The following is a 27,523-nucleotide window of genomic DNA, read 5'->3' as shown; positions in this document are numbered from 1 at the left end:
AGCAATTGACTTAAGAGGAAATGCCCATAATTTTCATATTCTACATTGGTTCTGTTAAAATCACAATTTTAAGTTGCACTGAGCTTTTTGAAATTGAAACAGGCAGGATCACACATTAAAGAGAACTGCAACTGGAGTGATAATGGTGCGGAAGAACTCGTATGAGTAACTTAAAAATATTGATTTTTTAATGAGGTACTTTTATTTATTTATTTTTTAAACAAATTGAACTTGACTTCTATGGACTATATCTTCCGGAGTCAATATTTTAGTGCTCCCCTGATACACACGCTCGGCTTAGGAGGGTTGAGTACTGCACTGCTTCCTCATTTTCCCATGGAATCGCAGACGGTTTCAACATTGTGGTGTTCCCGGGGGGCCGACGATGAAGTACTACCGAAAAACAAGCTCCGTGGGTGCTAAAATGCTGCTGCCTACCGGGGAAAAGGCATCTTGCCTAGAAAAGAATCTGTTAGTAAAATAACAATAACAAGCACCACTCCTTTCTCGTCAGAAAGCTCCAGACGGCTGCAGCCTAGAGGAAGCAGAGCTGAGACAGCTGCTTAGGAAGCGACCAGAGACACAGCCCCGCGCCTCTACTCGACACCCCCTCGCCAAACCTATCCCGACCTCCGCTTGGACTCCAGCGCTCTACTTGGCTCCCCGCAGCCTGCTGGAGCGAGGGCGGTGCCGCCCGCCGCACCCTGTCGGCTCCTCCCAGCTACCAGCCCTCGGCGTCCGACCCCCAGGCCCCGTGCGTGCCCCGCCTTCCGCCCCGCCCGTCCCGGCCAGTCCCGGCCCAGCCCGGCCCTGCGGAGGCGACGACGTGTGCGCGCGCGCGCGCGCGCGCGCGCAGCGCGGGACCGATTCTCCTTCCGAGCGTCCGCGCCCCGCATGCGCAGTCTGCGCCGGCGGTCTCCGTTTGTTTGAACAGGAAGGCGGACATATTAGTCCCTCACGGCCCCTATCGCCCCACCCCCCAGGCTTTCGCCGCCGCGACTCGCCCTCTCCCGGGCAGGGGACGCAGCCCCTACCAGAAGCTCCCCGATCAGTCGCCGCCGGGACCCAACTCTCGTCTTCCTCACCGCCCGCTCTCCAGTCTTTACTAAGTCTCCATCGGGCACCGACCTCGCCCTGCCCCGCAGAACAGCGCGGCAGCAGCCCTAGTAGCGACGGGACAAAATGGGAGAGTGAGCCTATCCCGCGGGGACCAGCTCTTGCCAGAGTCGGATTGGTGCGTCGGGTCGCGCCAAGGAAAGCCGGGGATGCGGGGCTAGACCGCCTATAGCGCCTCTGAGCGGAACGAGTCGGGCCCGTGGCCCAAGCGGCGGCGGCAGCTGGCACAGCTCCGCACCCGCCCTTCGCTTTCGCCTTTCCTCTTCTCCCTCCCCTGCTGCCCGGAGCATTCTCCACCCTGCTTCTCTTTCTATCCCACCTCCTGCCCATCTCGGGACGGGGAACCCTCCAAGGCGAAGGCGGCTGGGGCCCGCTAGGCTGAAGCACCTCGCCGGAGCAACAAGGCTGGTGGCGACGGCGCTTTCGGCTGTCGTGAGGGGCTACCGGGTGGGATGCGACTTTGGGCGTCGGAGCGGCTGTGGGTCGCCGTTGCCCCCGGCCGGGGGTCTGGAGAGCGGAGATCCCCTCAGTGAGGGGGAGGAGGGGGAACCGGGCGCACCTGGTGACCCTGAGGTTCCGGCTTCTCCGCCCCGCGGCCGCGAACCCACCGCCGGAGGAAGTTGGTTGAAATTGCTTTCCGCTGCTGGTGCTGGTACGAGGGTATTGTCACAGTAGCAGCAACATGTCGACTGGGGACAGTTTTGAGACTCGATTTGAAAAAATCGACAACCTGCTGCGGGATCCCAAGTCGGAAGTGAATTCAGATTGTTTGCTGGTGAGTAGCAGTTGTCTTTTGCTTGTCTGGGGTTCTGTATTTGCCGTCCTCTTGCTTTCAGTCTAGTTATTTGCAAAAGAAGGTTTCAGGTGTGCATAATCTTGGAAAACACCCAAATCTTCTGGTTTTCCTGAACAGTCTGCTGTCTAAAATCTCATGCCGTGGCCTTATTTATCTTTGGACTGGCCCTGTACTAACTACTCTCTGAACTTTTAGCTCTGACTCAGTTCATTACTCTACAAAAGATATTTATAAACTTCTGTTGCAGGCATCACGTAAAAAGTTACCACGTCAGTTATTTCTGCATGTATAATTTGTTGAATGACGGTCTTAGTAGTATTAATCTTTTTGATCGGTTTGACAGTAATATTGGAAAGACTACTTTCCACCTAGAGCGATTTAGCTCCTGAGGGTTTAGTTTTTAGACTTGGCAGTGATAATGGAGAATCGATATTGAGGAAGTGATTTTTAAGCCAAAATGTCATAGGTGATTTGAGTAGTGGAGGAACTTTTTGCTGGACTGTTAAGTGTAAAGACCTAAGATGACTCGTAGGTCACCACATTATTAACTCTTGTACAGTATAGTTGATTACAAAAGTAGCGCACAGATATTTTATCATAACTGCCTTTTTTGGTGCTGGTGGACTTACCATTATCATTTTAAAAACATTCTGAAGAGGTTTTTATGAAATGAAAGGCAAAATTCTTAAAGATCTTTAATTGATTACACTTCTCTGTTAATAATTAGAGTTTTTAGGTTTTATCTATTTTCCCTGATACTAGTAGTTGCAAACTCTGTAAGCGAGTTTCTCCTTTTACTTTACTGAACAATTAAAAGTTATAATAATTCTGTTTTGTCCAAGCGAAACCACATAATCTCTAAGGTTACAGGGGGTATGTATACGAATAGTTATTTACAGCCTCCTCAGAGAATTAATGTTAGATGTATACAATGTATGGGATTAAGTGAACAAAACGATGCTATTAAGATAAATCATATTTAAAAATCTCATCTTGAATCAGGAATATTAATCATTTAAAATTAACATGTCTTTTAGTTACTGTAAATATCTGTGTATATTTTTAAATGTGTACTCTTTTACCAGAAAATTTCTCCCCAAAGCTTTCAGCATTACTTTTAGCATCCTTGATGGTGAAAGGAGAGTCTTGTGGGTTGTGCATTTGAAATGTCTCACCTACATCATGCATGCTCTTCATACTGAGAAACAGGATGGTGGATGCTTAATACCCTATCTTATTGAATGAGAGAAGTGGAAGGAATTAGAACACATCTTTCTACTAAGAATTTGTTTATGCCCAATTCTTTTAATGTTTACCCGGTTTCCATGTATTTTGATTCTGTTTTGCTTTTTTATCTCATTCCATGAAATAGTGGTATAGGGAGGGTTTTTTTGTTTTTCTTTTTGTTTTTAAGTTGTTGTATAGCCTCTTGCCTTAGTTTCATTGGTGGGAACCTCAGAGATTTGTTGAAATGTGGAAGATACGAAGAAATATAAGGCATGGATTCTTTCCTTGAAAGTCCAGTCTATTTAGGAAAACAAGACCTAATCTCACATTTATACACAGAAATAGAGCAGAACACCTTGCAGACTGAAAAAAATGTGTAACAGATTTCAAATAATTGGTGTAGATGATACATGCTCTTGGTTATTGAAAGGAAGACTGTGTTGTGAAGGCCAGAGTATGCTTTATGATGAGTGGATAGGATTTATGTAGAGGGCATTCAGAGGATGAGTAGAGGATAGCATGAATAGAGGATGTGATTGGCTGTGACATGGTTAGAGAATGAGATAAAGTTGGAAACATAGACTAGGGCTAGAATGTGGAGGATTTGATTGCTGGGCTATAGGAGTTTAGGTTTTCTTCATTATGTTGTGGCTATTAAATATTTGTAAACAAGACTGTGCCAGGATGAATGAAGATGAATCTGGTAGTTGTATGCAGGATGGAGTGTGTAAAAAGAGATTGGAGATGGAGTAAGATTGGAGACTTTTTTTTAACTTTTTTTTTTTTAAGATTTTATTTATTTATTTGACAGAGAGATAGAGAGCACAAGTAGGCAGAGCAGCAAGCAGAGGGAGAAGCAGGCTCTCCACTGAGCAGGGAGCCCGATGCAGGACTTGATCCCAGGACCCTGGGATCATGACCTGAGCCGAAGGCAGCCATTTAGCTGACTGAGCCACCCAGGCGCTCAAGATTGGGGACTTTTTAACAAATTAATAGCACAGAAGTTATTGAAGTCCCAAATTGGGGCATTAAAATAGGAAAGGAAGAATTGGTAGAACTTGATTTTCAGGGTTGGGGAGAAGAGAGAACCAAAGTGAGAGAAAACAGATGATGCTAAAAAACTTTGAGGCTAGTTTATAGGGAGACTGTTGAAAACAAGAAGTGTCAGGTTTGGAAATCTCTTGGGAAGAAAAGACAACAGGTAAGTTTGATTTCAGGTTGTGTTTCAAAGGATAGTGGTGGGACGACCACAAAGAAATGACCTGTAGGCTATTGGAGATAGGAAACTGAGCTCATAATTAAAGATAACAATTTGGAAATCATTTGCACAGAGGTGCAAGTTGAAGCTAATATGACGATAAACGGTAGATGAAAGTTGAACAAAGAGGAGTCAAGAAAGTCGGCAATCAGGGCCTTTTCAGAGTTAGGACAGCCAGGTATCTTGGAACCTAAGACTTGTGAAAGAACATTTGGAAAAATAGTCAATAGGCAGATTCCCGCCCCCCGCCCCCCAGCCGTTTGTAGTCTTACAGTCTTGACTCTCTTTTCTGTTTATTGATAAGTATTGAAATTTTGTTACTGTATTAATCTGGACTTGATAAAGATTGAATTTTTTCTTTGGAGTCAAATCCTTTTTTCAGTTTTATAGTGTCTAGCCTGATTTTTCTTTGCATGGTATTCTGTTTGTCATTAAGCATTCATTCTACCATTCAGAATGACCTATCAGATACCTTTTCCTTTTTTTATTTTTATTTTTTTTATTTATTTTTATTTTTTATTTTTTTTAAATTTTATTTATTTGACAGAGAGAGATCACAAGTAGGCAGAGAGGCAGGCAGAGAGAGAGGAGGAAGCAGGCTCCCTGCAGAGCAAAGAGCCCGACGCGGGGCTCGATCCCAGGACCCTGAGATCATGACCTGAGCCGAAGGCAGCGGTTTAATCCACTGAGCCACCCAGGCTCCCCACCTTTTCCTTTTTTTAGTGAGTCTGTTTTTACTCTTTCCTGTCTGGACTTTGGACATCTTTTGTAGGGATGATACTGCTTTTAAGTTGGTTGCCTTTCTTTATTATTTTGGCCATTGTTGATTTATTTAATTGATACTTATTGAGTATGTATTAACGTGCTATGTGCAGCATTCAATTTCTAGGGTCGTGTGTGTGTGTGATATCAAGAAATTGTTTGTTCTTCACTTGAGTACATCCACTCTTCAAATGAAAGTTCCCAAAACTTTTAGTTTCAGAAGAGTCTGCTGGTGGATCTCTCTCCCTTTTTAAAAAGTTTATATTTTCCTTATTTTTTGAGAGAGAGCGGAGAGTGTGTGAGCAGGGGGAGGGGCAGAAGGAGAAAGAGAATCTCAAGTGGGCTCCTTGGTGAGTGGTTGAGTATTAGTAGTTATAAAATAATGTAGCTGGAAGAAGCCTTGGTAAGTGGCTATTCAATCTTTTCTCATATAATTTATATGGTGCCTGCCCCTCACCCTGCTTATTCTCTTTCTCTGTGTCTCTGACAAATAAAATCTTTAAACAAAAAATCCTAAATATCTGATTAAAAAAAATCCTAATATCTGACTGCCCACCAGGCATCTGTTCTCGGATGTCATGTTACCACTTAAATTTCTCATATACTAAAATGAGCTTTCTTCCATATACTTCCTTATTGTTGATACCACTACTCTCCCTGTCACTCACCTGGAATTTCTGTTGTGAACTTTAACAAGTCTTTGCCACATGTTGGATTATTTCAACAGATTTTGGCTAGCATTCCTTATTCTAGATTATTGCTGCTTAATCCCTCTGTGTATCGTACTAGTTAAATTGATCACATTTGGGGTTATATTAGTGAAATGAAAAGACCTGAGGTCATTAAATCTTTGAACCTAAAGCTGTATGCCTGCCAGTGTTCATAATTTATGAGTTAATGGGTGTTAACCAGTACCAATTGCATACCTGGTTAATTTGGATATCAATATGTTGCAAGAATTTTTTAAACAAATTATTCCATTCATTCATTCAGTGAATCTTTGTGTAGGCTTTAAACTCAGATTCAAATGTAGTCTCTGCCATGTACTTGCTAGATGATTTTAGGTGAGTTACTTTAACCTGTCAGAGTTTATTTCCTCTTAAGGAAAGTGAGGGGATAATACTACTAGATTGTTGTAAGGATTAAATAATAGAGACAAAGCAATTATCACAGCATATGGCATTTAGTAAGCATTTGTTAATGGGTAATTACTATCTTTGTCATATTTATAGTATTCCTATTTATGCTAGTCACTGTTTAGGTTGGAAGTTGATATTTGTTTTCTTCTGTGAGTGCAGAATAATACTGGCACCTCAAGCCATGCCCATAAATTAATAATCCAGCTGTATTTTACTGAACTGTCCAAACCAGTTGTAACTAAAAACGGAGACATTTAGTTGGGATTGAGTAGAATGGGGAGGGACTTTTGGAGACTATTTAGTCATGATTTATAACATACATACTTTGTGCCAGGGGTTTATAAAGAGAGGCAGTTGGGAGCTGGTTTGCAGATATTTAGTTGTTATCTTGTCCTCTTTCTGTGTGTATCTTTTGTACTTTCAGTATGCATTCTGTAAATAGGCCCTCTTGCACTATAAGTACCCTGTGGGTGTATAGAGAGGTGGCTCAGAGTAACAGCTGAGGCATGAATTGGACCATTCATTAATCTCTTGAGTCAGAAATGTTTTTAATTCAGAAGGAACCACATAAGAAAATTTGTAATGAACAAAGAGTAAATTCTCAATTTTAGATTAGTTTTTGCACAACTTTACAGATTAGTTTTACAATTGTAAGTTTTGCTATGTGTACATACGGTAAAAATGAGAGATTGTTTTCATACATGGCTGAAAACTCCACATGTCAGTAGATGTACATATGGAGTTCTGTTGCTGAAGTAGTCAGTTGGCTCTACTTCCCCATTCCCATCCTCACTAAAAAAGAGGTACATCCATTTAGTTTAAGTACAGAGCATAGCTGCTGGGTGCCACACTTGTGTGATAAATGTGGTGCATTTCACAATGGAAAATATTTTTTGAAATATGCCATTTGCATGGTATAGTAAAAAAAAAAAAGACAGCAAAAAACTTCTGGATTGAAAATTGAGAGCATTGGCATAAACTTGTTTTGTTGTTTGTTTCTCTCTGTGACCAAGAGAGGGCTTCAGTTTCCCCCTTTGTAGAATGAAGGGTTGGGCCATATAGTTGCTGATGTCCATTGTGTCTCTAAAAATTCTGCGAGTCTTTGTTTATTACACTTCTGTAAAAAATTAAAAAGTTGTGTCATTGATTCATTACTTAATAGAATTTAAGAGTTAAATAGTGTTTTGGTAGAAATATAAGAATAGGAACGATCTTTGGTAATTGCTATTTTTAGAACTAGTTCTATATAGCTTTGCAAGATCATCTTAAACTAATTGTTACATTTGGCCCTTTATTTTTGCATTTGTGACTTGTGTCGGTACCACTTTTTCAACAGAGAAGGTAGTAATTGAGTTACTCATTTGCATATCCATTACAATGTATACACGTAGTTTACTTCTCTAATACACCTGGCCTGCCTGTTTGAGATTGTGAAATTTAGGAGTACATTTTCATTGCAGTTTCTAAACAGTGAGACATAGATGTTCAAATTTGAACATCCAAAGTTGATATCTCAGAGGATGAGAGGTTGTTTTAAACTTGTGTCTTCTTTTAAAAGGTATGATAACCTGTGCCGCCTCTTTATTCCTCATTTATTTTTATTTTACTGCTTTATTCCCATACTTTGTAGACTTTATTCCATGCTCCTGTACTGACTTTTGGAAAGGAATTGAAAGTTTATCTCAGAGGAACTAATTTTGAAATAGTGGACCTCATTTAACTCTGCCTTTTTCTCTTTGCTGTTATTCATTTATTCAACAAATATTTATCTGGTGTGTATTGGGTACTGGGCACTCTGATAGGCCCTGGGGACACTATGTGAGTACAAACAAACATGGGTCTTGGTTTTGTAGAATTGGTAGTCTCAGGAAAAGGGTAAATTTTGAGCAGACGGGAGTGGGGTAAGGCTTAAAGGCTTAACCTTTCCTTTAAGGTTTGGGATATATTTAAAGATTTGTGGTAAAGTAGTCTAAGTTTGTAATTTTCAGCTATGTGTCTGTAGATTCTCTGTATCAGATTCACTTGAGGACTTGTTAAAAATGGAATCTGGACCCATGCCCAGACAAACAAAATCAGAATTTTTTGGGATGAGTCCTAGGATTCTTTGGGATGAGTTGTGGATTCTTAGACATACTCAAGTTTGAAAACTATAGGAAAGAATATTTTTGTTTTGTTTGATAATTTTGTAAATGAAAAATTTCAAACATACATAGAAGTAGGGAAAATAGTGTCATGAACTCCAATTACCCAGATTCTGAAATTTTCAAAATTTTATCAAACTTGGCTTCATTTATCACCCTTTTTCTTACCAAAATTCCAGATATTATCATTTCATCCCTACATACATTAGTATCTCTAAAAAAGAACAGAAAACATTTTCTTCATTATCACCATGGCCGTTATAATGTCTAACAAAATTAAATGCCTTTGGGTACGATTAATTTCAAGTTTTATCCATATTTACCTGGTTGTGTAAAAACAATGTATTTTTTACAGTTGCTTTTTAAAAATCTGGATCCAAAGTCTACATCTTCCTTTTGTTTGTGAGGTCTTTTTTTTTTTTTTTTTTAAGATTTTATTTTATTTATTTGACAGAGAGAGATCACAAGTAGATAGAGAGGCAGGCAGAGAGAGAGAGAGAGGGAAGCAGGCTCCCTGCTGAGCAGAGAGCCCGATGCGGGACTCGATCCCAGGACCCCGAGATCATGACCTGAGCCGAAGGCAGCGGCATAACCCACTGAGCCACCCAGGCGCCCCTGTTTGTGAGGTCTTTTAAGTCTCTTTTTAGTATAGTGCAGTCTTCTCCCTGTATCTTATCTACCCTCACATTGTCTTGTTGAAAAAACTAGGTTGTTGGTACATACAGTGTGTCACATCCTGGATTTTTGTTGTTGTTTCCTGGTGAAGTCATTTAATTTACTCCTCTATCTTCTATATTTCTTGTAAATTGGTAGTTAGATCTAAAAGCTTGATTTAATTACTTCAGATTTTTAGTCATAGATTGTGTTTTCTTACCTCACGTCAGGAAGCCTATATTACCTGGCTAGCCCACCCTTAGTGATGCTAAGGTTGATCAGTGCGTATGGGTGGTAATTGCCTGTAATAATTTGCTTTGTAAAATCCTTCTTCATCCTTTCATCCATCCACTTATAATCTTCATTGAATCAATCATTTCATTAGGGATAGCAAAATACTGACTTTCTTATTCTATCATTCCTTTTACACTTATTAACTATAATTCTATTAAGAGAACTTAAGAATTTAAGAACTTTCACTCATGTCTGTAGGGCTGTTTGCTTACCATGAAATACAGTTTATAAAATACAGGATGAATGTTCCGGTTTTTCTCTTTTACTGCCACTTTTCCAAGTAAGGTAATTTGGAGCCTTAGTGTGATAGATGTGGCACAAACAGGTATTTGAGAGAACTTTAAGGAAGGGACTATTTACAAAGATAGAGACAATATTTAAGGAAATCAGTACAATTCCATCTAATTTGTATATGACTGTAATAATCTTTGATAGAGCTTCCGTGTTTTGTTTTTTTTTGTTTCTTGTTTTTTGTTTTTAAATAAAAAATGTCCAGGCTCATCTTGTACATTTCTTGCCCCAAACTTGGAAGCCAGCCATTCCTTTCCTTTTAGTGGGGAATGATAGTCTGAGACCACAGTATGGATTCTAGGGATATTTATTGTTGCTGAGTTGAAACTGCTTCTTGTTCTTGTTTAATGAATAGAATAATGAATTTTTATTTTGGGGAAGAAGAAAAAATATACTGATAATTCCAATTCCAGTTTATCATCACTTCGAGTTTATATTTCTTTTGCATGAAAAATCTTAGTTCTAACAACACTCAGAGATTACACTTTTGATCTCTAAGAACGTGGGTATGACATATTTAAAGAAAAACTGAGCTGATTGGAATGGGGTTGGGGGATCTGAAGCCTTGAATATACTCATCTGATTGACTCTGTAAATTGTAAATTGAAAAATTATATGGCCTTATACAGATAATACCCACTTTCGGAACTTTGTTTTTCTTTAGAAATGTAATACAAAGTTCACTAATTGAAACCATCTCCAGATTAATTTGTCTTTGGATACAGATTTACGTTTCCAACCTTATCAAGAAATTCTGTTTTAGTTATACATCACCTATTCTGTCATTGACTGCTTAAATTTTACTACTTCAGCAGTAGGACAAAGAAAATGTTTCTCTGATTTTTATCATCCACTCTAAAAGTGTTTACTCATTCAGCCCAATTGTATTTCCTTTGCTTATTTCTAGTAATCTGTAATCATAGAGGCAGTATAGTATAGTGGTTACGAACATGCTGTGGAGTGTGACTGTCTGATTTTGAACCTTACCCAGGTCAGCTATTTATAAGCCTGGTGGCCTTTTTTTTTTTTTTTTAATTGAGCACAGTTGAGGCACAATGTTACATTAGTTTCAGGTGTACAACTTAGTGATTATTGGATAAAGTTCTTAGTTTTTGGTTTTTTTTTTAAGACTCAAACACATCATCCTCACCTAAGATTAATCATAGACTTTTACAGGGCTGTTAGGAGTATTAACTGCGATAATGCATGTAATGTGCTTTGCATAGTTCCCAGCATTTAGTGGATGTTAGCTATCATTATCATCCTCATTGTCATCATTATATATCTTTGTAATTTGTCCTGGGAAAAAGGACTTTTGTGCTGACCAAGTGTGTTATTATCCACCTCCCCATACCATAGGCCAGCTTTTTATTTAGTTGGGTGATCTTGGGCAAGTTATCTAACTTCTTTGACCCTGAATATATTTAATCTGCCAAATAAGAATCATGATAATGATAATGATAACTTCATAGGTTTTAATTATGAGGATAAATGAAATAATTTATATGCAGGTGCCATAGTTTCATCCAGATAGTAATAGTTACTATTTTCTTTACCTTTATATTACAGATTTGATGAAGGTTCCTCTGTATTTAGCAATACTGCTTAAAAACTTGGAAAAAGAGTAGAATGGGATTCTTCTTTTGAATATGTTTTTAAACTCTTATCTTTGCTTTCTGTTATTGCTGCCCTGTCCGTGTCCAAATTTTTAACCCAACATTCTGGAATTAGTGGGACATCCTAGCAGTTTGCCAATATAATCCATATTGTGTCTTTCTTTTTCTTAACTTTAGTGATTTTTGTCATGTGGTCTTACCTTACCTATTTACTTAGTCCAAGGTAGACTGGTCCAGGTGATTTTTTCAGTTTCTATATCATGTTGCCTGCTTTTCCTTACCTTTGCTCTCACAGTTCCAGGCCTTATTTTTTTTTTTTTCTCTCTCTTTCTGAGTTTTCTTCTGTATTCGCCTCACCAATTTCCTTTTTCATCTGTATATTCTTAAGTCACAACTCTGTTATACTTTTATTTACTTTTTTGAACTCCTACAATATTTGTAATTGTCTTCTGTAGTTCAGAACTTATCACTGCTGTTTTGTATGAGTCTGTCTTGAGTGTTGTTCTTACCTCTCTAATGAGAATTCCTTGAGGGCTTATTACAGTTTTGAACATTATTGTTCAAAAATACTTGTTGGTTGTTGTGACTGATTATCACCTCACCCTATACCCCTGTTCTTTCCCTCCAAATTAGTTCGGATTCTTTTTTTTTTATTTTTTAAAGATTTTATTCATTTATTTGACAGACAGAGATCACAAGTAGGCAGAGAGGCAGGCAGAGAGAGAGAGGAAGGGAAGCAGGCTCTCCACTGAGCAGAGAGCCCAATGCAGGGCTCGATCCCAGGACGCTGGGATCATGACCTGAGCCGAAGGCAGAGGCCCTAACCCACTGAGCCACCCAGGTGCCCCTAGTTCGGATTCTTGACAGTTATACATGATAGAACTCAACTTGAGGGGCGCCTGGGTGGCTCAAGCCGCTGCCTTCGGCTCAGGTCATGATCTCAGGGTCCTGGGATCAAGCCCCGCATCGGGCTCTCTGCTCCGCAGGGAGCCTGCTTCCTCCTCTCTCTCTGCCTGCCTCTCTGCCTACTTGTGATCTCTCTTTCTGTCAAATAAATAAATAAAATCTTAAAAAAAAAAAAAAAGAACTCAACTTGAATTTTCCAAGGCAAAAAGAATTTATCGATTGAGGAAAACCTGATCTCAGATTCAGTTGAGCTTCAGTAAGAACTAGAGCTTGGGCCTCCAATGCAAACAAGGCTCTCTCCCTTTATTTTCTTATTCTTCTTTTCTTTCTTTTATTATCTTATGTTAGTCACCACACAGTACATCATTAGTTTCTGATGTATTTGTGTTACCCTCTCTCATTGTAGGCTAGTTTTAGTCACTTGTCGAAAATATGGCTGCACAGAGCAGTGGAGCTTTTGTATGTCACAGCTTCAGCTTCAGCCACTGATTTTCAAGTCTTTGAGCCTCAAATTCAGGGAGCTCTGGTGCAAAAGAGTCATTGGTTTGGCTTGGGTCAGGGGCCCATTCTACATCACTTGTAATCAGGAGGGCAGGATCACTTGAGAACTGTGAGAATGGGGAGGCAGTTTCCAGGAAAACAAGGGCAGTGGGACAGGACAAGCAATAAGAGATGTTCATTATTCCACCCCTTCTTCCTTTCTTCTTTTCTTTGACCTTGGATAAATCACTTAAACTTTTACAACAGCTCTTTCTTCAAGCTATAAAATGGAGTTCAAAATAATTTACTTAATAAGGTAGTGATGAGCATTAAATGTGATGATCTGTAAAAACAGAGTTTGAAATCTCACAAAAACAATACGGTAAGCCAATGATAAATGGCTTCCCTTTGGTTCCTTTTGACCTCATGCCCTGTGCGCATCTGGCCTGGCCCCAAAGCTTTTTTGTCTGTAGGTGGGTGTCTTGCCACTCCGGGTTGCTAATTGGCTCTTTTGGTATACCCACATTCAGGTGCATCCCACAAAGCTTCTATTATCTTCCTAGTAGAAGGAGGAAGAAGTTATTAACCTCATGTAGGTTTTTTTGGATAGTTTTAGAATAAATTATTTATTATAACTAAGTGAATTGTAATTATAATCCAAGTAAAAGCAGCTTATTTTGTAATTGTAGCATTCAAGCTCAGTCCCTGCCTCTTTCTTCCTTATAATAGTTGGGGAATAGCCACTAGATTTAGTGAAGTGAAGGCTAATGGCCTATAAAGGTTTGTATTCCTTTGGGGCTCCTGGGTGGCTCAGTGGGTTAAGCCTCTGTCTTTGGCTGTGGTCACTATCTCAGGGTCCTGGGATCGAGCCCTGAATTGGGCTCTCTGCTTAGCTGGGAGTCTGCTTCCTTCTCTCTCTCTGCTTGCCTCCCTGTCTACTTGTCATCTCTGTCAAATAAATAAATAAAATCTCAAAAAAAAAAAAAAGGTTTGTATTCCTTTTTACCTGTATTAACTAGGAATCTTTAGATTGTAAAGGACTAAAAACCCAAACCAAATTAGCTTAAGCAATAAAAAACATTTGTTGTATCTGAATACTTTATAGGTAGATTCTACCTTCGGGAATGTCTTTTTTTCCAGGGCTTTAAATGATGTGGTTTGGTGCAGGTTTTCCAGATCTGCTTCTTTAGTATTGTCTTTCTTCTCAGATAACTTACTGTGATTATAGGATGATTGCCAGTTTAGCTTCCAAATTGACTTGTTCAGGTACAGTGGAAAGAAAAAGCCTTTTCTTCTAACCTTCAAATGAAGTCTCTAACCGATTTGGCCAGCTCAGGTCACGTGCCCATACTTGAACCAATCACAGTAGTTAGAATATGCTTTACTAATAAGCTTATGCCTTCATCATCTACTCCACTCTCAATACTGAGGGTGAGACAGCTTGTACCAAGATATATTAGAGTTGCGTGATGCAGGCGTAGAAATTGGAGTTCAGTTACCACAAGAAAGGGAAATGACATGCTGAGCAGTTCCAGACAAGTATCTACTACATTAGGTAGAGACTCCTCATCAAGAGAATCCCAGGTAATGGTAGTTTTTCTTTATATTTTTTGGAAATGAACTTTTTTACTGAATTATTAAGTTACCTGATACTAGAATTAGAATAAGTATTGTCAGCTAGTTGCCAAAGACTGCCAACTCAAGACTATAGCTGGGATAAGATCTGATCCTTTAATGGAAGGATGCCTGTATGGTGCTTTGCCTTTTTTTTTTTTTTCTTTTTTTCCTTAAAGATTTTATTTGTCAGAGAGAGAGCAAGAGAGTGAGCACAAGCAGGGAGAACAGCAGGCAGAGGCAGAAGTAGGCTCCTTCCTGAGCAAGGAGCCTGTTGTGGGATCTTGTGAGACTTGATCCCAGGACCCTGGGATCATGATCTGAGCCAAAGGCAGAAACTTAACCAACTGAGCCATCCCAGCGTCTGGTGCTTTTCCTGTAATGATAAATCTTTGGGTGACACATTGAAAATTTTCCAAGTGCCTGTTCATGAATCAAACACATCAAAACCAAATACAGATTCTTGTAGGCTTAACAACAGCCCTACTATATGAGAATTGGAGTTAGGAGATACAAGTATGCTGAAATATGTATTCTTAACAGGGCCTAGGTGATTGCATAGCCAGGTTTGGGAAGGACCGAATAATTGCCAAGTAGCCAGACATTATGCCTCCTCCATATATCTCATTTTGGAATCTGCTGTGAGGAAAACAAAATAAAGTAGGATTAGGTGGAAAAACTTAACCTCCTATTTAAGAAATTCTTTTCTTTCTTTCTCCCTCCCTCCCTCCCTCTCTCCCTTTCTTCCTTCCTTCCTTTCTTCCTCTCTTTCTTTCTCTTCCTTAAAGATTTCATTTGAGAGAAAGAGAAAGCATGACCAGAGGGAGAAGCAGACTCCCCACTGTTCAGGGAGCCCAACCCTGGGCTCCATCCAGGATCCTGAGATCATGACCTGGGCTGAAGGCAGGCACTTAACTGACTGGGCCACCCAGGTGCCCCTATTTTCTCTTTTTTAAAGTAAAGTTTAAGAAAAAACAGGATATATGATAGCATTTTCTGAGAAGGCTGGTTTTGTTTTATTTTGTTTGAGCTGATTTTTGGGGGATGGGGAGGAGAGTCAAATTTGATAAAGAATCAAATCATCATTGTACTCCCCAGTACCTTGTTCCTTTGCCTGCCAAAAGGAAAGGAACTTATGAAGGAAGAAAAACTTCCTTTTTCTTAGGAACTTACGAAGAAATTGTTTAGATGTGCAGAGGCTATAAAAGAATAGTTTACCATATAAAATACAGAATTTTTCTTTTTTACAAATTCAAAAGAGATTGTAAATTTACTGTTCTTGTGAGATTAAAATTTTTTTTTCCTAAATGAAAACACATTTTGACTTGTGAAAACACATTTGATAATTTAAATAGCTCTTGGGCTTCAGAACTATTATATTTTGAGACATGGATGCTCAACATGTGAGCTCTGTGAGACCTGGTACCTGATTGTCTTGTTCATTGATGTGTCACTAGTTCTTGGAAAAGTACCTGGCATATTTTAAGTTTTCAATAAATATTTGTTTATTGTTGAATTATTAGAAAATGTTTCTGTGACAAAAGTCAAGAATGACTGATACGATGTTCAGAGATATGGCGTAATTGATAATTTATTTAAATCTAAGCTATGTCTGTTCTAGGGGGATAACATTTTAAAACTACAAGTGGTCTGTATAAGATATAGGTGTGTTTTTCCCCTTGATATATGAATTTTGGATGAGGGACCAGAAGTCTGTAATAATCATTTTTGTAAGACTTTACAAATTCATAATTTAGTGTTTACAGCAATCTCATGTGCTGGGTGAGGCATATATTATTGCCACTATGTAAATGAAATTAAACCTTAGAAAAGGTAAATGAATTTGCTTATAGCGTATAGCCACTAAGTGGCAGACTTTCTGATACTTAGTCTATAGTATAGCAGAAACACCAGGATTGTAGATAATGTGCTGCAGAGAGGTGTTTCCACAGTCTTAAGAGGGTCCTTTGTACACAAAATACACTAAATGAAAAAAATATATATTTTTAAAGATTTTATTTATTTATTTGACAGACAGAGATTTCAAGTAGGCAGAGAGGCAGGCAGAGAGAGAGGAGGAAGCAGGCTCCCTGCTGAGCAGAGAGCCCGATGCGGGGCTCGATCCCAGAGCCCTGGGATCATGACCTGAGCCTAAGGCAGAGGCTTTAACCCACTGAGCCACCCAGACGCCCCTAAATGAAAAATATTTAAACTGACTGAAAAATATGGGGATTGGTAAATAATGAAGTGGGGAAAATGAGACATGAAGTAGTAGGGGAAAATGAGACACGAAGTAGTAGGGGAAAGATCTTAATGTATTAACTGGGTTGGATGGTAAAGTAAGTCCTATAATATTTTATCTTAGAAGCCGTGATCTGGAACTTGACAGAATGAGGGGTGGGAGCCATTTCTTTGATAGAACCTGCAGTGGATTGCGAGATTCAAATAGTTGCCTGCTAAAATATATCTTTGTGAAATTTGACATATTTGGAAAGTGAGTATTGGTAGGCAGTCTAAGCTATGAAATATTGGTGAGCTGAAGTAGAATAAAATGCATAGTAACAAAACAGCATTGTGCACATGATTAACAGTAGACAATAGTAATGTTTTCCTGTATTGGTATGAAATAACATTTGGGATGACTTTGGGAAAATGTTAAAAAGATTAATATCCTTGTATTTGGATTACTGTCCTGTAGAAGAACTGAACATTGTTGCAGGGGCTGGGGATAAAATAGGGGAGGTTTGAGAGAATATTTAGGGTGGTGGAAGTGTTCTCTATCTTGATTGTGATGATGGTGGTGGCGATTATAGAACCGTGTTTGTCAAGATTCATAGAACTGTAAACCTGAAAAGGATGAATTTTACTTTATATACCTTATATCTCAATAAAACTGACTTTTAAAAAAGGAAAAAAAAAAACTTACTTGGTGAAGGGATTAACCCATGTCAGAACCAAACATTTACTTGGTACTTTCAGTAATATGGTCTTTGAGTATGAAGGATGTGTCTTCGTGTGGCTTTACTTATATGTATGTATGTGTTATTGGGGAAGAACCTCTGCTAACTGGTTTTTGAAGGAATATTTGTGGCCAGTGATAAAATTAGAGCTTTTAGGTGAAAATTAGAATTTTGGAAAAGTTGTATCTGCCACCCTGACTTTGACAGCTTCCCAGTGCCTAAAGACTTCTTTGTGAGGTTGGCGATGACATTAACAAGTGTGATTTTTCGATACTGTATGATGAAATGTGTCAGTATTTGGAAGAGCTCATAATTCAATGAGCCAGTGTATTATAAATGACCGATATGTGATGTAAAATCATTCATGAGAAAAGATCTACTCAAAGTGCAAGATAGACCAGTACATTTTAATATTGCAAAGAGAGTCCAAAGGATTCCATATTGAAACTAACCTTTAAGAAATGTTGGAAAAAATGAAACATAATGGGATTGGGTGGGAGACAAACCACAAGAGACTCTTAATCTCACAAAACAAACTGAGGTAGGGTAGCAGCTGGGTTATGGACATTGGGGAGGGTGTGTGCTATGGTGAGTGCTGTGAAATGTGTAAGCCTGATGATTCACACCTGTACACTTGGGGCAAATAATACATTATATGTTAATAAAAATAATTTTTTTAAATGGGGGGGAGAAATACCACTTGTCAAATTTTGTGTTGTAGCAAAGAGTTTCCACAATTATCTGAAAATGCTATTAAAATACTCTTAGGGAGTCTGGCTGGCTCAGTTGGTAGAGCATGACTTGATGTCAAGATTGTGAGTTTGAGTCCCATGTTGGGTGTGGAGATTTTTTTTTTTTAAGATATTTATTTATTTATTTGTCAGAGAGAGAGAGTAAGAGAGCGTGTAAGCAGGGGGAGAGCAGGCTCCCCACTGAGCAGGGAGCCCAGTGCAGGATTCGATCCCAGGATTCTGGGATCATGACCTGAGCCGAAAGCAGGTGCCCAAACTACTGAGCCACCCAGGCGTCCCTGGGTGTGGAGATTACTTAAAAATAAAATCTTAAAAAAAAATACTCTTTTCCAGCTTAATAGCTACATGAAGTCAGATTTTATACTTCAACCAAAACAACGTATTGCAACAGATTAAATGCAGAAGTAGATGAGAACTGTCTTCTAGTAAGCCAGACAAAAGGAATTTGTAGAAATGTAAAACAATGCTATTTTTCTTATCAATTGAAAGTTTTCATGAAAATATTTATACTAACATGTAATGGATTTATTTTAAAAAATCCATTCTGATGATCTTTTAATGCATGTTAAGTGTGTTAAGAATATTGATATTTAATGTATTTATTAATGTGTTGGGACTTAAGTCATTCATTTTATAATTTGTTTTGTGCTTCTTCCCTTTGTGTCTATTCTTGTTTTCCCCTTCTTGCTTTCTTTCGGGTTATTTATACACTTTTTAGTGTTCCATTTTATCTTTTGTGTTTTTGATTATATCTTTTGTATAGTTTTTTTAGTGATTGCTGTTCTGGGGATTTGAATATATGTACTTAACTTTTCACCGTCTACATGGAATCAGTATCCAACCACTTCATGTGTAATATAAAAACCTTACCCACCACATAGGCCCCTTTATCCTTTATTGCAGTTGTCTTAAGCTATTGCAGCTCTAAACATTGAAAACTCCAACAGAAAATGTTGTAATTTTTGCTTTCAAAAAAAAACAGTTTAAATAGCTCAACAGGAGAAAAACAGATACCTATCATTTCTGTTGCTCTTCTTTCTTCGTTCATGTTCCGAGTTTCCTTCTATCATTTCCCTTCTGCCTAAATAATTTCCTTTAGGACTTTGTTTTCCTCCATGTGTAGCTTTTTTACAGCAGGCAGGCCAGCTGACTATGAATTCTCTTATTTTTCTTCCTGTCAAAATTTTATTTCATTCTTACAGGAGTTTTTCAGTCGCTGTAGAATTCTGGGTTGACAGTTCTTTCAACACTTTAAAAATGGTGTTCCACTTTTTTGTTGTTGTTACTAGAGTTTCTGGTGTAAATCTAGTTATCCAGCTCATTCTTCTTCTGTAAGTAATGAGCCATTTTCCTCTGGCTGCTCTCAACGTGTTTTCTTTGTCTTTAGTTTTCAGCAGTTTGATTATAATGTGTCTGGAAGTGGATTCATTTGGATTTATACTGTTGTGGTTTGTTGACCTTCTTGAATTTGTAGGTTTATGTCTTTCTGCAAATATGGGAAGTTTTCAACCTTTGTTTCCTCAAATATTTTTCCTGCACCATACTTTCTTCTGTTCTTTTAGGACTCTGATGACATAAATGTTCCCCATTTTGGTGTCATCACCCAGGTTCTAAAGGCTCTGTTCATTTAAAAATTTTCTTTTTCTCGATGTTGAGGTTAATGTATCTTCAAGTATAGGGAGTTTTCTCCATGTTGCTATCAAGTTTTCAGGTGTGTTTTTTATTTTGGTTATTACATTTTTCCAATCTAAAGTTTCCATTTAGTTCTTTTTTTTTTTTTTTAGATTTTATTCATTTATTTGAAAGAGAGAACGTGTGTGCACATAAGTGCAGGGAGGGTGAGGGGAGTAACAGACTCCCATTTGAACAGGGAGCCTGATGTGGGGCTCAATCCCAGGAATCTGGGATTATGACCTAAGCCAAAGGAGGCTACTTAACCAACTGAACCACCCAGGTACCCTCCATTTAGTTCTTTATTGACAGTACTATCTTCATTAATTCTAATAGTGTTTGCCCTTATATTTTGGAGTGTTTTAATGATAGCTGTTCTGAAAATCATTGTGAGATAATTTTAACCTGTGTGTTATTTTGGCATTGGCACCTGTTGTTTGTATTTTTTTTTTTTAACTTTTTGTCTTGAAATAATTACAGATTCATAGGAAGTTGCAGTGAGGTCCAGCATACTCTTCACCTAGTTTCTCACAGTAGTTACATTTTACATATCTGTAGTACAGTATCAAAACCAGGAAATTGCAACTGATTCAGTGTGTGGGTATGGTTCTGTGTCATTTTTCACATGTATAGATTTCTATAGCCACAGCTGTAATCAAGGTACAGAACTATTCCATTACTGCAAAGATCTTTACACCCTCATTATATCCATCCATCCCCCTCTCGCCCCCCGGCCATACACACATCTCTAAACCCTGGCAACTGTTAATCTGTTGTTTTAGAGATGGGGATCCCTAATTTTATTCTTTGACAAATGTTATTAGAATGAAATCATAAGGCATGTGACCTTTGGAGATTGGTTTTTTTCACTCATCATAATGCCCCTGTCATACATTCAAGTTGTTGCATCCTTCAGTTAATTATTTTTAATAATAGTATTATTCCATGGTATGGATAACTGTGGCTTGTTTTCTTATTCACCTATTGAAAATACTTTTGTCATTTCTCTTCATTGGCTATTAGAGATAACACTGTTATGAGCATTTATGTACAGGTTTTTGCATGGACAGTGTTTTCATTTCTCTAGGATAAATGCCCATGAGTGCAAATGCCAGGTCATATAATACTTACCGTGAAACAGTTTTTCAGAGTGGCCCTGCTATTTTAAATAGCTACCTGCAGTGTGTGAGAGTTCCAGATGCATCCTCATCAACATTGGAATTGTAATTATTTTTTCTTTTTAATTTTTTAAAAGATTTTATTTATTTATTTGGCAGACAGAGATCACAAGTAGGCAGCGAGGCAGGCAGAGAGAGAGGAGGAAGCAGGGTTCCTGCTGAGCAGAGAGCCTGATGTGGGGCTCGATCCCAGCACCCTGGGATCATGACCTGAGCCGAAGGCAGAGGCTTTAATCCACTGAGCCACCCAGGCGCACCTGTAATTATTATTATTTTTTTAAGATTTTATTTATTTATTTGACAGAGATCACAAATAGGCAGAGAGACAGGCAGAGAGAGAGGCAGAGAGAGAGAAGGGAGGAAGCAGGCTCCCTGCTGAGCAGAGAGCCCAATGTGGGGCTCGATCCCAGGACCCTGGGATCATGACCTGAGCTGAAGGCAGAGGCTTTAACCCACTGAGCCACCCAGGCGCCCCTGTAATTATTTTTTCATATAAGCTATTCCAGTGGGTGTGTAGTGATATCTCATAATGATTTTAATTTACATGTATTTCATGGCTAATGATGTATCTTTTTATGTACTTATTTGCCACAGTATGTCCTCTGTGGTGAAATGTCTGTTCATATTTTTTGCTCATTTCTTTTTTTTTTTTTTTTAAAGATTTTATTATATTTATTTGAAAGAGAGAGGGAGTATGAGAAAGAGAGCATGAGCAGGTGGGGGGAGCAGAGGGAGATGGAGAAGCAGACTCCCTGCTGAGCAGGGAGCCTGCCACGGGACTCAATCCCAGGACCCGGGATCATGACCTGGGCTGAAGGCAGATGCTTAACCAACTGAGCCGCCCAGGCACCGTCTTTTGCCTCTTTCTTTTTTAAAATTTTATTTGTTTATTTGACACAGATCGCAAGTAAGCAGAGAGAAGGGGGGGGGGGAATGCAGACTCCCTGCTGAGCAGAGAGCCCTATGCAGAGGGCCTTGATCCCAGGACCCTGAGACCATGACCTGAGCTGAAGGCAGAGGCCTAACCTGCTGAGCCACCCAGGCGCCCCTCTTCTGCCCGTTTCTGATCAGACTGTTTTTATTGTTGAGCTTCGAGAGTTCTTTTAAGTGTTTTAGTATATGTGGTTTTCAAATATTTTTTCCTAGTATTTGACTTGTCTTTTTATCCTCTTACCTGGATCTTTTGCAGAGCAAAAGTTGTTAAATTTGGTTAAGTCCAATTTATCAATTTTTTTTAAATGGGTCATGCTTTTTATGTCCTGTCTCAGAAGTCTTAAGTAATTTGTGGGTCTCCAGTATTTCACCATGTTTTTTTTTCCCTAAAAAGTTACCTTTTAAATAAAAAAGATACATGCACTCCTATGTTCATTGCAGCATTATTTACAGTAGTCAAAATATTGAAGCAACTCAGTATCCATCAATGGATGGATGGATAAAGAAGATGCGTGTGTGTGTGTGTGTGTGTGTGTGTGTGTATTATGTATATGGTATATACGATATATATCCATTTATGTATATATACATGCATACCAGATGGACACATACATATATATACATGCACACACACACACACACACACACATATATATATATACACACATATATTTACCATATATACCATACATATACACACAGTGGAATGTTACTCAGCCATAAAAAGAATGAAATCTTGCTTTTTTTGCAACAACATGGATCTAGAGGGGATAATGCTGAGTGAAATAAGTTAGTCGTAGAAGGACAAATGCCATATGATTTCACTTATATGCAGAGTTTGAGAAACAGAACAAATGAGCAACAACAAGAAAAAAACAAGAGACAAATCGAAAAATAGACTTTTATCTGTAGAGAACAAACTGATGGTTACCAGAGAGGAGGTGGTTGGGGGGAATAGTGGAATAGGTGAAGGGGATTAAGAGTATACTTGTGATGAGCACTGAGTAATGTATAGAATTGTTGAATCACTGTATCATTCACCTGAGACTAATATAACACTGTATATTAGTATACTGGAATTAAAATAAAATGGGAAAAAACCTTACTGTTTATTGTTTAAAATTAGTTTTGAGTTAGTTTTTGTATAGATTGAGGTTCATTTTTATGGATATCCAGTTCTTCAGCAAGATTTGTTGAAAAGACTCCTTTTCAAAAAAAAAGGGGTACTTTCTTCAACTGAATTGCTTTTGTACCTTGTTAAAATCATTTGGCTGTACTTGTATGGATCTATTTCTGGTCTTTCTGTTCTGTTCCTTGATCTACAAGTCTGTCCTTCTCTGAATAGCACATTGTTTTTATTATAGCTGTATAAGTCTTAAACTTGGGTGTAGTTGTTCCTCCACATTATTCTTCCTAAAAATTGTTTTAGCTTTTCTAATAAAAAGAAAAATCATAGAAAAATTTTGCCTATACCTACAAAACTTGCTGGGATTTGATAGGAATTGTGTTAAACCTATGTGTCAGCTTGAGGAAAATTGATGTCTTAGGATACTGAATTCCCCAATCCATATCTCTTCATTTATTTAGATCTTCTTTAATTTCTTTAATCAGTGGTTCTTGGTTTTCAGCTTAAGTCCTATACATATTTTGTTAGATTTATACTTAAATACTCCCTTTTTTATTTAAGTAAATGTAAATGGAGTTATATTTTTAGTTTTGGTTTCATGTTCATTGTTAATAGATAGAAATACAATTAATTTTTGCGTGTTGGTCTTATGACCTTGTAGAACTTACTTACTAGTTCTAGGTGTTTTTTGTTTTTGTTTTGTCGTATCTTGAGACTTTTCTGCATAGGTAATCATATCATCTGTAAATATGGACACTTATTTTTTTCCTTTCTCATTTGTATGCCTTTTATTTCCCTTATTTGCTTTATTGAACTGGCTATGAGTTTGAGTGCTGTGTTGAATAAGAGTGGTAAGATAGGACATCCTTGCCTTTTTCTTGATTTTTGAGGGGAAAGATAGTCTTTCATTATTAGGTATGATATTGGTTTTAAGGTTTGTTTGTTTTTTTTTTAAAGATTTTATTTATTTTTTTGACAGAGATTACAAGTAGACAGAGAGGCAGGCAGAGAGAGGAAGGGAAGCAGCCTCCCCGCTGAGCAGAGAGCCCGATGTGGGGCTCGATCCCAGGACCCTGGGATCATGACCTGAGCCAAAGGCAGAGGCTTTAACCTACTGAGCCACTCAGGTGCCCCAGTTTTAAGGTTTTTTTGTAGATTTTTTTTTTTTTAAGATTTTATTTATTTATTTGACAGAGAGAGAGATCACAAGTAGACAGAGAGGCAGGCAGAGAGAGGAGGAAGCAGGCTCCCTGCGGAGCAGAGAGCCCGATGCGGGGCTCGATCCCAGGACTCTGAGATCATGACCTGAGCCGAAGGCAGCGGCTCAATCCACTGAGCCACCCAGGGTAGATTTTTTTTTTAATATAACTTGAGGAATTTACTTCTATTCCTATTTTCTGAGAGTTTTTCTCATCAGCAAGTATTGGATTTTCTCCAGTACATTTTCTGCATCTGTTGATACATATTTTTCTTTAGTTTTTCATGTGAATTATATTGATTTAAAAAGTTTTTTAAGTTTATAATTGACATACATCATTGTTAGTTTAAAGTGCATAACATAATAATTCTTCAATATTTGCCTCTATTGTGAAATGATCACGGTAAGTCTAGTCAACATTCACTACCACACGCAGAATGTTTTTTCTTATGATTAGAATATTTAATTAAGATTTACTCTCTGAGCAACTTTCAAATATACAATACAGTATTATTAATTGTGGTTACCATGCTATATATTATATCCCCATAACTTATTTCATAACTGGAATTTGTATTATTATTATTATTTTTTTGCCACCTTCACTCATTTTGTCCACCCCCTATCTCTTGCCTCTGGCAACCACTGTTTTCTTATCTGTGGGGTCTTATTTTTTAGATTCCACACATATGTGAGATCATATGGTATTTATATTTCACTGAGTTTATTTGACTTAACATAATGCCCTCAAGGTCCATCTATGTTGTCACAAATGGTAAGATTCTGTTCTTTTTTATGGCTGAATAATATTCCTTTTTAATGGCTGAATAATATTCCTCTGTGTGTGTGTATACATATACCACATTTTCCTCATCCACTCATTCATTGATGGATGCTTAGGTTGCTTCCATGTCTTGGCTGTTGTAAATAATGCTGATTGACTTTTGAATATTGAATAATTCTTGTTTCTTTAGGATAAACCTTTGTTGGTTATGGTGTATGATTTTATATATTATTGAATTTTATTTGCTAATATTTTATTAAGAACTTTTATGTCTATATTCATAAAAAATAATTGGTCTGTATTTTTTTTTTCTTCATACTTTGTCTCATTTGGTATTAGGGTACTATTAGCTGCATAAAATAAGTTTAAAAGTGTTCTCTCCTTTTCTTTTTTCTGAAGGAGACTGCATAGAATTGGTGGTAATTCTCTAAACATTTGGTAGACCTCTCCAGTGAAACCATCTGGCCCTGGAGATTTGTTTTTTGGTTGCTGTTACATTATTAAAATTAATGGTACTATTTAAATTATCTTATTGATAATTGGGTTAGTTGTGGCAGTTTGTGTTGTTTAAGGAATTGTCCATTTTATTGAAGTCAGATTTGTATGTGGAGTTGTTCATAGTATTTCCTTATTACTCTTTGTATAGCTGCAGGATCTGTATGATAGTGCCTATTGGTACGTTGTGCCTTCTTTGTCATTCTTGCTAGAGGGTTGTCAGTTGATTGATCTTGTCAAAGAACTGACTTTTTGTTTTATTGAATTTTCATTTTTGTTTTTCTATGTTCAATTTAATTGGTTTTTGTTTTTATCTTTATTGCTTCCTTTTTTATATTTGCTTTAATTTTTTTTGTGTGTGCTCTTCCAGTTTTTTGAGAAAGGAGCTCAGGTGATTCAAATTCATGCTTTTCTAATAAATGAGTATTTAGTGACAGCCATTTCTTTTTCAGCACTCCTTTAGCTGTGTTCCACAAATTTTGGTATGTTATATTTATTTTGTTTTCACTCAGTTCAATGTATATTGTTTTATTTTCCTTCAGTTCAGTGTATATTGTTATTTCCCTTGAGACTTTCTTTTGACCATGGATTATTTAGAAACATGTTACTTAGTTTGCAAGTGCTTTGGAGTTTCCCTACTATCTTTCTATTGTTTGCTCTAGTTTGATTACATTTTGGTCAGAGAACACACTGTATGATTTTAATTCTTAAAAATTTGTTGAGGAGGGGTGCCTGGGTGGCTCAGTGGTGTAAAGCTTCTGTCTTCAGCTCAGGTCATGATCCCAGGGTCCTGGGGCTCTCTGCTCAGTGGGGAGCCTTCTTCCCCCTCTCTCTGCCTGCCTCTCTGTCTACTTGAGATCTCTGTCTGTCAAATAAATAAAATCTTTTAAAAAAATTTGTTGAGGATTGAGGTATGGCACAGGATTTGGCCTAACTTGGTAGGTTTTCTGTGACCACTTATAAGGAATGTGTATTTTGCTATTGTTGGATGGAATATTCTGTAAATGTCAATTAGACATTTGTCTAATTGTCATTGGTGGTGTTGAGTTCTTGCTGATTTTCTGTCTAGTTCTAACAATTGCTGAGAGAGGAGTGTGGTAGTCTCCAATTAAAATTGTGGATTTATATATTTCTTTTCATTTCTATCCATTTTTGCTTCACATATTTTGTAGCTCTCTTGTCTAGAACATGCTCATTTAAGTTTCCTGTGCCTTTTTGATGGATTCACTCTTTTATCATCACATGATTTCCCATTCTGTTCCCAGTAATTCTCTTTGCTCTGAAGTCTACTTTGTTTCAGAATAATATATCCACTCCAGCTTATTTTTGATTACTGTTTGCATGGTATATTGCTTCTTACCCCTTTATTTTTAATCTACCAATATTGTTACATTTGAGGTGAGTTTCATTTCTGTAGATTGGTCATGTTTTATTTATCAGCTCTGATAATCTGTCTTTTAACTTGGATTGTTGCTTCAGACCATTTACATTTAATGTAATTGTTATTTTAGGGCTTAAACATGCTGTTTTTTGTTGTTGTTGTTGTTTAACTCCCCCCCCCTTTTTTTTTGGTTTTGTTTTTCTGGTTCCCTTTTCACCTACTTGAACATTTATTATTATTCTATTTTGCTTTATCTATAGTGCCTTTGTGTGTATATAGTTCTTTGTATAGGTTCCTCATTGGTTATTCTGGGTATTAAATTAGACATTTGTAACATCACATTTGATTGGTGTTGACATTTTACTAGTTTGAGTGAAGGGTAGAAATCTTACCTAGTGGGGCACCTGGGTGGCTCAGTAGGTTAAAGCCTCTGCCTTCAGCTCAGGTCATGATCCCAGGGCTCTGGGATCGAGCCCCACATCGGACTCTCTGCTCAGCAGGGAGCCTGCTTCCCCTTCTCTCTCTGCCTGCCTCTCTGCCTACTTGTGATCTCGGTCTGTAATAAATAAATAAAATCTTAAAAAAAAAAAAAGAAATCTTACCTAGTTTATGTTCATTTATCCTCCTGTTCATAATCCTCTTTAATATCACCTTATATACATTGAGAAACAACTAGAGAACATTATCATTTTTGCTTCAGCTTTTTTTTTTCCCATTTTATTTATTTTTTTCAGCATAACAGTATTCATTG

At 37.9% G+C, this 27,523-nt stretch overlaps 1 protein-coding gene across 3 annotated transcripts in view; it reads left to right on the top strand.

Annotated features, from left to right (window-relative positions):
• Positions 1-955: 955 nt before the first annotated feature.
• ROCK1 (Rho associated coiled-coil containing protein kinase 1) overlaps positions 956-27,523 on the top strand; it is a 151,987-nt gene continuing 125,419 nt past the window's right edge. For 2 of the 3 annotated variants that reach the window (XM_046024946.1, XM_046024944.1), the window contains exon 1: positions 956-1,891. In XM_046024946.1, the coding sequence (XP_045880902.1) occupies positions 1,799-1,891 (93 nt within the window). In that variant the 5' untranslated portion in view covers positions 956-1,798. The remainder of the gene's footprint in view (positions 1,892-27,523) is intronic. The other variant, XM_046024943.1, reaches the window with a different exon arrangement.

This window comes from Meles meles, chromosome 12 (genome assembly GCF_922984935.1).
Source record: "Meles meles chromosome 12, mMelMel3.1 paternal haplotype, whole genome shotgun sequence".
Taxonomy (NCBI): Eukaryota; Metazoa; Chordata; class Mammalia; order Carnivora; family Mustelidae; genus Meles; species Meles meles.
The sequence above is the reverse complement of the archived record's forward strand: the minus strand, read 5'-3'. Positions and strand labels throughout refer to the sequence as shown.